The sequence below is a fragment of the Homarus americanus genome, unplaced genomic scaffold, assembly GCF_018991925.1.
Source record: "Homarus americanus isolate GMGI-L3 unplaced genomic scaffold, GMGI_Hamer_2.0 scaffold24523, whole genome shotgun sequence".
Lineage (NCBI taxonomy): Eukaryota > Metazoa > Arthropoda > Malacostraca > Decapoda > Nephropidae > Homarus > Homarus americanus.
Genome location: NW_024744357.1, coordinates 848,749 through 861,868, shown reverse-complemented (window position 1 = coordinate 861,868; position 13,120 = coordinate 848,749). Strand labels below are relative to the sequence as shown.

At 46.5% G+C, this 13,120-nt stretch overlaps 1 protein-coding gene and 1 long non-coding RNA gene across 2 annotated transcripts; both read left to right on the top strand.

The window, feature by feature from the left end:
- The first annotated feature begins 2,822 nt into the window (after window positions 1-2,822).
- On the top strand, window positions 2,823-7,533 carry LOC121877746 (extensin-2-like). Its single transcript, XM_042383603.1, has 4 exons — window positions 2,823-2,954; window positions 4,941-5,075; window positions 5,244-7,184; window positions 7,360-7,533. The coding sequence occupies exons 1-4, from the start codon at window positions 2,823-2,825 to the stop codon at window positions 7,531-7,533; spliced, it is 2,382 nt and encodes a 793-aa protein (XP_042239537.1).
- Window positions 7,534-7,537: 4 nt separating this feature from the next.
- LOC121877776 lies at window positions 7,538-8,241 on the top strand. The gene is made up of 2 exons (XR_006091046.1): window positions 7,538-7,696; window positions 7,877-8,241. It is a non-coding gene; the product is annotated as an uncharacterized LOC121877776 (long non-coding RNA).
- Window positions 8,242-13,120: the final 4,879 nt, after the last annotated feature.

Here is a 13,120-nt window from a genome sequence, read left to right as displayed (position 1 = left end):
TAAAGATATAGTTATCTAAATTTATAATTATTGCACAGTATTCAATAGAATTACCTGGTGACGAAATGTCCTCCCACCCAAAAATACACACCACTTATTTTAATATTCAGTACTTCATGATATATCAAATGTAGTCGTTTACCAGTTTGATGCTGGCCAGAAAATTTTGGTAACTTTAAGAATATAGTGATAGATGCCTGCACTACACCCAGTTTAGACCTCCAACTGACGCCTTTCAGTAAAGGATTTATGGATGAAGACACGGGACAGGCAAGTATCAAGCTTCTTCTCTGTACAGGGACACAATAAAAAATAAATTTCTCTTTTACATGACATCATCATGAACACACAAGCTGCAATCCTAAATTATCCCACATTAAATTCCCAACTTTATTCGGTTGTTCAGTAACACTCACTCTTGACACGTACTAAATAATGAGGGAAATAAACTCATAGTAATTTTTTATTATCTACACAAAAACCACCAAAAAAATATGGTTTGGGTTGAAGTAATTATGCTTCAGGAAAAGGCACAATGATAGTGAGTCATGTTCCTTTGTTGTTCCTTCAGGAGACCCCCAATTTTTCCTTCTCTGCCTCTACTCCTTACTCGGATAAATTAAATGAGAACCAACATCGTGGTTAATAAAGTAAATTTATAAGTTACTCTATGACTGCTGACCACTAATAGTGAAAAAAAAATAGTGTAATTTTTTTTCCAGCTCTTGTAGTATAATGTGAGTTTATATCTCAGTCAGGAAATGTAATGAAAGTAAATTTTTCTAAATAAATATTCAGTTCATGAACAACGGATATGCAAGGTAAAGGAATTACCTTCACTTAACATGAAGTATCAAAGGGCAAGTACAAGAAGCTGCGTCTTTTTCCTCCTGTACCACGAGGTGCCGAGTTGTGGGCAGGGCCCGAGACACTAAGCTACTATAAATGGCTTGGATCCAACAGCGCTCTGCGCTAACCAAATAAACGCAGTCGTGTAAAGCCACGGCACTGTCTCTCCCACTACAATTCCCTTCCTAACCTCCTGCTCCTTCCTCTGTCATCTTCCCCGCTCTGACTTTCGCTACCAACAACTTTTTTGGAGCTTCTAAACTTGGAAAAAATTGCTCTTCACTTGCCTCCAACCATCACATCTTCACGATGGTTCTTAAGGTGCATCTTCCTGTTTATACCTAACCGACAAGTCTTGCAAGTTTCATGAAGCCTTGATAAAGTTTCATAACGTCTGTTTTACCTTCAACATAGTGAAATAGAGCATTTGTGTGAGACGAAACTTGTAACTAAAGCAGTTCTTTCCGCAGGTTGTGACTGCCCTTGTGATCGTTACCCCTCACCCGATATAACACCATCTCCGCCCCAGCTCCTATCCCTACATACGCCTCAGCTCCTATCCCTACATACGCCCCAGCTCCTGTCCCTACATACGCCCCAGCTCCTATCCCTACATATGCCCCAGCTCCTGTCCCTACATACGCCCCAGCTCCTGTCCCCTGCACTTAGCTCCTGTACATACTCCTCCAGCTCCCTATCCCCTCACATACGCCCAGCTCCTGTCCCTGCCGCCCCAGCTCTGTCCTAGCTCTCCTTGCCCTTCCAACTCCTATCCCCACGCCTCCAGCTCCTATCCCCTCACCCAGCTCCTATCCCCACCATATGTCAGCTCCTGTCCCCAGCTCCCTGCTCCTACACACACTTGCTCCTATCCCCTACATACGCCCCAGCTCCTGTCCCTGCTCCCCAGCTCCTGTCCCCAGCTCCTGTCCCCTCATGCGCCCAGCTCCTGTCTGCCGCCCCAGCTCCTGTCCTCATACGCCCCCCAGCTCTGCAGCTCCTGTCCTACACTTGCCTTTATCCTATCCTATACGCCCAGCTCCTGTCCCTACATACGCCCCAGCTCCTGTCCCTACACGCCCCAATCCTGTCTCTTGCCCCATCCTATCCCTGTCCCTACACATGCAGCTCCTGTCCCTCAGCTCCTATCCCTACATACTCCTGTCCCATGTCCCCCCTTTAAGCTCCTATCTCCCTTAGCTCTATACATGCCTGTCTGCCCAGCTCCTGTCCCTTGTCCTGTCCCACATAGCTCCTCCTGTCCCTGGCTCTGTCCCCATACTGGCCTCCTGTCCTGCCGCCCAGCCTATCCCTACCTTGGCTCCTATCCCCTGCCTTTTAGCTCCTGTCCTACATACGCCCCAGCTCTATCTCATGCTGGCTCTGTCCCTTTCCTGTCCCTACATACTTTAACTCTATCTACATACTTTAGCTACCCTCCCCACCACACTGCTCCCTATCCATACCTCAGCTCCTATCCCCTGCCCTTGTCCTATCCCCTACATACACCTCAGCTCCTATCCCCTACATACTAGCTCCTATCCCTACACCCTTAGCTCCTATCTACATGCACTTCCCAGCTCCTATCCCTACATACGCCCCAGCTCCTGTCCCTACATACGCCCCAGCTCCTATCCCTACATACGCCCCAGCTCCTATCCCTACATACGCCCCAGCTCCTGTCCCTACATACGCCCCAGCTCCTGTCCCAACTTACGTCCCATCCCCGACTCCGCCCATCGATACCCCAGCTCCAGTTTAAGTCCACGCATTACGCATCAACAAATTAATCACTTGTAAAAATTATTCCAAATCTTTCATAATCTCTTCAGTGTATTTCCATTTGACGATAATAACAGCAAAATTCAACAGCCACATTTACTATCTATTAACATTTCATGGCGAGGAAGACCAGCTGGGTATTAAAATAACTTAATTTTCAGACCCCTCCAAAATACAATTTCAAGTACCCCATGAAGAACGACTACACCGGCAACGACTTCGGGGCTACTGCTACTACTTGCAGTTTCCTGGTTACAGCGTCAACGGCGACGCCGGCTCCTACATCCCTCCTGCCAAAACCTACCAGCCAGCCCCGACTTACGGTTAGAGTTTAAGTCAAGATATTGAATGTAGTAACTCGTACCGAAGAATTAAGTATTTCAAACGACATCGGTTCTTGTAATGCTATTATTAAACGTGAAGTAATAAAAATGAATGAATATCCCTCTCCCTCAAATTACATATTATCAATACAGTAAATGTATAAATACATATACTTATGGTTTATAAGTCACACATGCCTGAAACCAAGCTTGTTGCTCTTCACAATGTATCTGACAACGTCAAAATTCAGTGGTGACACACCCTGGACGAAGAAAATTATTTTAAGTTTTTATAGAAGTCATCCAAATCGTTTAAATTTGCTAAATTAATGCAACAAACTATTGTATCTGTAACTTGGCTGTGTTTGTGAAATTTGTAATAGATATATTTAGGTAGATAACGAGATACTGTACTGTAGTTCATAAGAAAATATCTAAGGAATTACTCAAATAATTATTATCATGTCTTGATAATGTAAATGTAGTATTTTTAAATAGTTATTATGATATGTGAGTGTTGCGATAAGGAGCTGTGCTTCATACTTTGTGAAAGTCTGAGCCAAATAAATTTGTCTTGTCTTGTCTTATAACACAGGAAGCCCTCCTACTGTGGCGTTCTAACGGTAGTCTCATTAAGTAGATAAAAGATGGGCTTAAAGTATATGTCTCCGAGTTTATGACACACAAGCACAGGTGATGGCATAGTTTTTGCTACCTAGATATACAACACGTGACTCCCATCAATTTGGGAAAGAAACTCAATAAATCCAGCTCAAATACCACTGAACTTCATGGTGGCCACTTTAGTAGAGGTGGCTAATAGTGCTGTCGTGTGGGGCGTCACTGTACTTAAACTTTATGTTGTAATCATGACATAGCTAGCTTCTAACTCTGAGATAATATCTGAATAGTATTATATAAGCTACTGAACGTCTCTGAAATTCCCGCCAGAGTAGAATACTGACCTTGTGCACCCTTAAATAGTCGAGGAACTTAATAATGTGAGGTGTCCTGTTAAATATTTCCTGTCCGGCACCTATGTATAATACCAGGAAAATGTATGCATTATTTATGATACGTTGTCACACCCACGCACACATTATTATAATGGTTGCCCTCTCGTGTAACGAGGATGGCCGGCTCAAGAGCCACCTCGGCGTGAATTTGTTTAAGGCTATCGCCAACACAACAACCACACCCTAAGTTAACGAGCTGCATGACCCAGTGTCAAGTGATAGTTCGAGAAGACCGGAAAACTCGCCAACTGCACTGGCTAACCATTACCCCGGAATACGATCCGCAAATCGATTAACATCGAGGTTCCCAATTATACTGCTGGGTAGACAGAGGCAAATGGCATAAAGAAACTTGCCCATAGTTTCACCCTGCCCGGGGGTCGAACCCGGGTCCGCTCGCTTGCGAAACGAGCATACTGACCATTACACCACAGGTCGCCACACACATACACACATTCACAAATACACATTACACACACTCACACACATGAACACACAAACACATCTAACATTCACACACATACAAGTACACACACGCACACACATACCCACACACACACATGCGCACACTCACATACATACTCACCCACGTACCCACGCCCTCACTCATTCTCATCTTCTCATCCACACACTCACTCCCTCCAGCCACACACTCATTCATTCCCTCTCACCCGCACACTGACTCACACCCACACACTGAATCACTCTCACCTACACACTCACTCTCACCCATACACTCACTCACACACTCACTCCCTCCCACCCACTCCCTCCCTCGGTGTCACAGATACACGCGCGTGTTCCAAAAGGGCATTTCGTTTATTCCAGTTACCGTCTATAGATTCAGCCAAAGCAGATCATTTACGAAGTTTCTCAGTGAAATTCAAATTCGCTGGTGTTCTTGTAACATCGAACATTTGAAGTCAACCTCACATTCCACTTTTTGATGCATAAACTTTCTCTTTCACAGCAAAATAGAGTTGGAATTCCTGGTTATGGTATGCTGTGGGCGGGGCCTCAGGGCACTCCGCCACCTTATAAACGGAGTGGCCACCACAGTTCCTTACTTGTCTCCAGCCATCACAGCTTCACAATGGCTTGCAAGGTGCGTCTCCCTATTGTCACACAAACACAAGTCTTACATTTTCACGGAGTATTCACAGTATCTCAGAGATTTCTACAACCAAGTTTCTCTGCTGGTTTACCTTCAAGTTAGTGAAATAGAGCACAGGTGTGAAGCGGATCTTATATTTAAATTATTATTTTTTAACAGGTTCTTGTAGTGGCCGCTCTTGTGGTCGTCACCCTTGCCCGAGCTGAAAGACTCCCTTCATATGGTGACACAACTACCACCTACAGTGCACCTGTCCTCGGCTATCTTCCTCCTGGGCTTGCCCCCACCTACAATGCCCTTGTAGCTACTCCCACATATGAAACCTATAAACCTGCCCCCAATTACAATACCCATGACCCTGCTCTCACGTACAATGCCCCTAAACCTGCTACCTTTTACAATGCCCCTAAGCCTGCTACCACTTACAATGCTAAGAAACGTACCGCCTACAATGCCCCTAAACCTGCCCTCACTTACAATGCCCCTAAACCTGCTACCACTTACAATGCCCCTCATCTTGCCCTCACTTATAATGCCCCTGATCCTGACCCCACTTACAATGCCCCTCATCTTGCCCTCACTTATAATGCCCCTAAACCTGCTACCACTTACAATGCTCCTACACCTACCACCTACAATGCCTCTAATCCTGCCACCACTTACAATGCTCCTAATCCTGCCCTCACTTACAATGCCTCTAAACCTGCCACCACTTACAATGCCCCTAAACCTGCCACCACTTACAATGCCCCTAAACCTGCCACCACTTACAATGCCCCTAAACCTGCTACCACTTACAATACCCCTGATCCTGCCCTCACTTACAATGTCCCTGATCCTGCCACCACTTACAATGCTCCTAAACCTACCACCTACAATGCCCCTACACCTGTTACCACTTACGATGTCCCTAAACCTGCCACCACTTACAATGCTCCTAAACCTACCACCTACAATGCCCCTACACCTGCCACCACCTACAATGCCCCTACACCTGTTACCACTTACAATGTCCCTAAACCTGCCACCACTTACAATGCTCCTAAACCTGCCACCATTTACAGTGCCCCATCGCCAGACCCCACCTACAGTGCCCCATCTCCAGACCCCACCTACAGTGCTCCATCCCCAGACCCCACCTACAGTGCCCCATCGACAGACCCCACCTACAGTGCTCCATCGCCATCTACCACCTACAATGCCCCATCCCCAGACCCCACCTACAGTGCCCCATCCATCTACCACCTACAGTCTCCAGACCCCCAGACCCCACCTACAGTGCCCCATCGCCAGACCCCACCTACAGTGCCCCATCTCCAGACCCCACCTACAGTGCTCCATCCCCAGACCCCATCTACAGTGCCCCATCGCCAGACCCCACCTACAGGCCCCATCTCCATCTACCACCTACAGAGCCCTGTCTTCAGACCCCACCTACAGTGCCCCATCTACCGACCCCACCTACAGTGCCCCATCTACCCCCACCCAGCCCCATCTCCAGACCCCACCTACAGTGCCCCATCTACAGACCCCACCTACAGTGCCCCATCTCCAGACCCCACCTACAGTGCTCCATCCTCAGACCCCACCTACAGTGCCCCATCGCCAGACCCCACCTACAGTGCCCCATCTCCAGACCCCACCACAGTGCTCCATCCCAGACCCCATCTACAGTGCCCCATCGCCAGACCCCACAGTGCCCCATCTCCATCTACCACCTACAGAGCCCTGTCTTCAGACCCCACTTACAGTGCCCCATCTACTGACCCCACCTACAGTGCCCCATCTCCAGACCCCACCTACAGTGCCCCATCCCCAGACCCCACCCACAGTGCCCCATCCCCAGACCCCACCTACAGTGCCCCATCTCCAGACCCACCTACAGATCCCCAGACCCACCTACAGTGTCCCATCCCCAGACCCCACCTACAGTGCTCCAGACCCCACCTACAGTGCCCCATCCCAGACCCCACCTACAGTGCCCCATCCCCAGACCCCACCTACAGAGCCCTGTCTCCAGACCCCACCTACAGTGCCCCATCTCCAGACCCCACCTACAGTGCCCCATCCCAGACCCCACCTACAGTGCCCCATCCCAGAGTGCCCCAGACCTACAGCCCTCTCCAGACCCCACCTACAGTGCCCCATCCCAGACCCCACCTACAGTGCCCCATCTCCAGACCCCACCTACAGTGCCCCATCCCCAGACCCCACCACAGTGCCCCCATCGCCAGACCCCACCCACAGTGCCCCATCTCCAGACCCCCACCTACAGTGCCCCATCTCCAGACCCCACCTACAGTGCCCCATCCCCAGACCCCACCCACAGTGTCCCATCCCCAGACCCCACCTACAGTGCTCCATCCCCAGACCCCACCTGGCCCCATCTCCAGACCCCACCTACAGTGCCCCATCGCCAGACCCACCTACAGTGCCCCATCGCCAGTGACCCCACCTACAGAGCCCTGTCTCCAGACCCCACCTACAGTGCCCCATCGCCAGACCCCACCTACAGTGCCCCATCTCCAGACCCCACCTACAGTGCCCCATCTCCAGATCCCACCTACAATGCCTCGTCTCTTGCCACTACTTATGACCCGCCCACACCGCTGGTGAGTTAAATTCCATAGATGGTTTACCACTAAAGGCCTGATGCTTGAAGCATAATCCTAATTTTCTCGAAGTTTGTTTAGTGAATTCCCTCGCTAAAATAACGACGATGAGATGTGATAATCTGGTTTATTAGGTAAACATTTTGTATGAGACAAACTGTTTTACATAATGATTTTCAGGCCCCTCCTAAATACGACTTCAACTGGAAAGTCAAGGAAGACTACTCTGGCAACTACTTCGGCCACCAGGAGCTCCGAGACGGCTACGACACTCAGGGCTCCTACTACGTGCTGCTTCCCGACGGTCGTTTACAGAAGGTGAACTACACTGTCAACGGCGAGGCCGGTTACGTGGCCGAGGTGACCTATGAGGGTGCAGCCCAGTACCCTGCACCCCTGCCCTCCTACAGCCTCCCTGCCCAAACCTACCAGCCAGCCCCGACTTATGCCTAAACTCTTGATACTGAACGCAAAAACGTATGTGAATTTGATACTTCTGACTAGCTGTTCATTTTTAATGATATCAGTAAATGATAAAAAAAACATACGGTACGTGCATTATTATTCTCCCCCAAAAAATACAATATCACAAAGAGAATTTCCAGATCACCCGCAGAATCTCCATCCCAGCTTATTTCACCGACTTTCCTCATTCTTATGTCTGAGAAACTCGTGATGAATCCAGCGTGTTCCACTGCAAGCTTGATGCTGACCAAAACATATTGTCCAAAATATAATCATCTTGATGTGGTGTTCTCACAGTAGTCACAGAGACGAGCTCATGGCCGGACACATGTTGTAGAAAAGTGTCAGGCTTTAGCTGTGCATCCGTTTGTGTGAAGCACATAAGCAGCAGCCCAGGGCTTGTTATATAAACTAGCTAGAGGTGACGCATGTGTACTGATCTTAATAGTACATGTTAGTTAACATTCGTCATCTGATTCATATGAGACTTTCTTAAGTCACCCACTCGAAGCGACTTGTTTTCCCTTGTAAGTAGACACCGTCCTTTCTCTATATTATCTGAAGAGCCAGCATATGTAATGTCTGTAAATTTGAATTTACGATGTAATGTGTATGTGTATCTGCAATATGTATACTTTTAGCTGAAACAGTCTGTACTCACAACCCACATAACAAACGTTATTACTGGTAACATCAATATTTAGGGGTTCAATACTCAACATGGGATAACTATATTTCTGCTAGTTATCCCCAATCAGGTACAACAATAATACTTTGGCCCATATATTGAAACTGTGAGGAATACACCAGGGTGTCACACTGGTGTCACACCAACAAACGAAGAGGTGGGTTAGGTCAGTTGCAGTATGAGACTGTGTGTGAGAAGGACCTAGGTGTGTATGTTGACAATGAGCTGAAGTTCTCGGGCCATTGTGAGAAGAAGGTAAATCAGGCAAATAAATTATTGGGTCTTATAAGAAGGTCATTCAGATGTCTAGACGGTCCGTCCCTCGTAACGATCTTCAAGAGTGAAGTGCTTCCCCATCTGGAGTACTGTCACCCCGTCTGGTCCCCGAGATATGCTAGGGACTGTCAATTGGTTGAAAATGTTCAAAGGAGGGCCACCAGACTGGTGCCTGCACTTCGGCACCTAAACTACCCTGAGAGATTGGAGCGCCTGAACTTGCATAGCTTATACTACAGACGGGCAAGGGGCGACCTAATTGAGGTGTATAAGCATCTCAAGGGGCACTATTCAGTCGAGTGTCCTTACTTCAAGCTGGCGGACGCTCGCCCCACACAGGGTCACAGCTCAAGATTGAAGAAGCCGCAGTTTCAGAAAACTGTGAGGGCAAACTTTTTCGGAGTGAGAGTTGTGAACTCTTGGAACAATCTACCAGAAAGTGTTATGTCGGCACCGAGTGTGAGCTCTTTCAAGACCAGACTTGACCAACACTGGAGCAGGTTCAGGTACATTCAGGAGCTGGTGCATGCCCAGTACTATGCCAACAGTGCGTAACAGAGACGTGCCAGATCGTCCAAGCGGCTAACGAGCCGATCAGTGGTGAAAAGGATAAAAGTAAGTACAGTAAAGATCGACTCTGCATGTTGGTGGGAGGGTCGGCGTAGTGACCTGACATCCAGGAAGGGTGAAAATGTCTATGCACCCTTTACCGCAGGTGTATAATGAAGTTCTGAACTGAACTGTACGTGGGTTCATAAAAGGAGTGTTAGTTACAAGACTAGCAAGGTTACCCAAAAACTATATTTTGCGCTTGTGAGACCTCACTTGAATTATGCAGTTCAGTTTTGGTCACCGTGCTACAGAATGGATATCGAATCCCTAGAAAGCATGCAGAGGAGAATCAAAAGACTAACTCCGGGCATTAGAAACCTTGAGTATAGATAGATTAAAGTATCTGAATCTGCACTCCATCGAGAGACGTAGATTAAGAGGAGATATGATCGAGGTATTTAAATGGAGGACGAGGTTAAACAAAGATATAACAAAAGAACTTAAACTATCCAACCAAGAACGAACTCGTAGCAATGGTTTTAAATTAGACAAATTTAGATTTAGGGCGAGATAGGTAAACTTTGGTTTGGGAATAGAGTAGTGGATGAGTGGACCAAGTTACTGAACTTCATCATTAACTCGAACACGCTGGGTAGTTTCAATTATAGGTTGGACGGATATACTAGTAATAGGGACTTGGTGTAAACGGGACTACCCAGGATGGGCCAATAGGCCAGCTGCAGATTCCTCCATTCTTGTGTTCTTATGACCACTTCCTGATGCTAGCGCTCCGTTGTTGCTGTAAAACACACCCAGTAGAGTGGCGAGGGATGTCTGATGTAAGTGTCTATATTAGGAAATGACACAATGTTGCCTGTGTTAGGGTTAATAGATTGTAGAAGATAAAGGTTAAACCTCTCCATTCTATAATATGGCCTTAAGGATGAGCTGTGATGGTGGTAACTGGTAAACGACATTTAGCAACCATTTCGACTTTGCTTAGCAGGGGCGGATCTAGGGGTTCCGGACCCCCCCATCCTCAGAAAATTCCAATAAATTTTTTTTAATGCAGTATTGTAATCGGGCGGTTTTGTGTAGTAAAAGTAATTGCTGTTGGCCTCAGAACATCTCCTAATATCAAGTGCACGTGGCCTCAAAATGTCAGATTTAAAAAAAAATCTGGGGGGGGGGATTACAACGCCCCCCCCCAAAAAAAAAACTCAGCTGGGTGGGCTCGCTGTGCTCGCCATGTCCCCCCCCCTCCCCTCCCGCCCTTTTGATATTCCTTGATCCGCCCATGCTCAGCCTAGTTGGGATAGGAGCTTACTCTTTCGGGCTAGGCCTTCACACCACAGTGGCTTGGTGGCTGAATATAACTCAATAATGTTCTATGTTAACCATTTTAAAATGAATTTGTTGTCATTTCTACCCTGGAACATATTCCTTGTTAATAATTAATTTTACTTGTGTACTGAAAGTGGCTTCATTCGTTCCCGTAAATACTGTTAATTTTTAATTCATTAAAACCTTACAATAGAAATAATGAAACATTTTAAGTACTTTACCCACATAAAACAAAGTCGTTTTCTAAAGCCCCCCACCTTTTCAATAAGACAACCTTGAATATCTGAAATACTGAACAATCAACACGTCCAGTACTGCCCAGTAAGACACTGCCATTATTTAAGCTTTCACACTAATAATGAAAATAATCCATTACGTCTGTGGCGAGTTACCGAGTGGATACGAAATCTATCACGGACGGACGGACAGTATTATTACTACACTGTACAGTATATCCCCAAACTTTTGGTCCGAGAGGAATACTGAGATTAAGAAATTTAACGTCGGTCAACAAGGAACAAGACGGCGTGGGGGGGAAGGGGATGGGGAAACTTTCATAAAGACAGCAATGGGAACACATGCGACCACAAAGACAGTGTAAGGATAAGGAGTGGGTCAGACTCCCGCGTGAAAGAGTGGGCATCACGTTGACTTGTTGATAAAGGAGGGCTACTGACGTCTTTAAAGATGGCGGGGAGAAGCGTAACGTTCCTTTAAAACTGTTGTGGGATGCGAAGAACTCCAGACTTAGCTGATGAATAAAACGATAATCAATGAATATGATAACTTGGACGTACCTGAGATATGGTGTGTTAATGTCCCTCCAGGAGCTGTTTTAACTCACTTACCTGAAAAGGAAAAGGAAAAGATCCACTTGAGATGACCTGACGTACCTCCACCCCCCCCCCCCGCCACCACACACACCTATATGATTATTCACACTTAACTTACAGGAACAACTGAGACAGAACCAATGATATTAAGCATTAGTGTATGCCAAATAAATGACTACGAGAACTTGTTTAACATATCAAGAACACAACAGTTGTATTAGTAGTTAGTTACCTTGTGCTGGTGGTCCCTAAAGACCTGGTGCCATACAGGGTCACCTCCTGACACTGTCTTGACACTCATGACAACTCATGACACACCTCTGACAATTCATAGCACTTTTTCATTGTTTGCCATATCTCACTAGGGTGTGTCATAGAAGGGAAGATCAGCTAAAACTAATGGCACATCACTTTTTGGTAGATGTTAGTGTATATAAACAGAAAATAATTTCAGTTTCAATATTTTGCAACCTTTTGCTAGGTAAATTTTAGCGTGAAATTTATCGAAAATCTAACGTACAGCTGCATTAGTGCATTACAATTAAATAGTGAACATTGCTTTCTGACTTCATTCTTTAACAACCCAACTAACAATATTTTTTTCTGTTTCAGATTCTGATGCATTTATAAGTTGATAATATTTGCGATGGCTGCTTGTGTCAGGACGAGGAACCAAAAATCCAGCCATCTCAGTCACTATCTTGGGTCTGGGAGAGAGCTCCTGAAGTCGGAGTTGCCTACATTGAGAGATGCTTTGAGATACGGTGTTTTAATCAGGCAAATCAGTGAAAAGAACCAAAGAACTTACACAAACAAAGACATTGCCAGTGATATGACCAAAGCTGTCTTGGCACAGTACACTCTGGCTAACGCTCAGTTCAAGCCTCCAGTCATAACAAGTCAGAAGAAGATTAGTGAGAGACTGCTAGCCAGTTGGGAAAAGGCAAGAGATATCTCTCTTGGGAGAGGAAAACTTGCAGTTAAGGACAGCTTTGCCAAGCAACTGGACCAGTTATTTGACATAATTACTTGCAAGTGCCCAATTGTTCTCTGTCCTGAGTTTGGATGCGATCGTGACTGTAAATCCGAGGCCCACATCTCCTGTATTTGCAAGCGTGAACTGAAGATTCCTGTGATCGAACTGGCATTTGTCAAAGCACAGAGAGAGAAGACTGGCAGTATAGGGCTCTCATGATTTCTAGCCAAGATATTCCGGAGTCCAAGAGACAGGAGGCTGCCACAGAGAGACAGAAGAGGAGAAGAGTT

Bases quoted from the DNA above. Each gene is read 5' to 3' on its own strand.
- LOC121877746 (XM_042383603.1), top strand. From the start codon at position 2,823: ATGAAGAACGACTACACCGGCAACGACTTCGGGGCTACTGCTACTACT. The intron at 2,955-4,940 runs GTTAGAGTTTAA...TCTCTTTCACAG, and splicing joins CCAGCCAGCCCCGACTTACG to CAAAATAGAGTTGGAATTCC. The intron at 5,076-5,243 runs GTGCGTCTCCCT...ATTTTTTAACAG, and splicing joins GCTTCACAATGGCTTGCAAG to GTTCTTGTAGTGGCCGCTCT.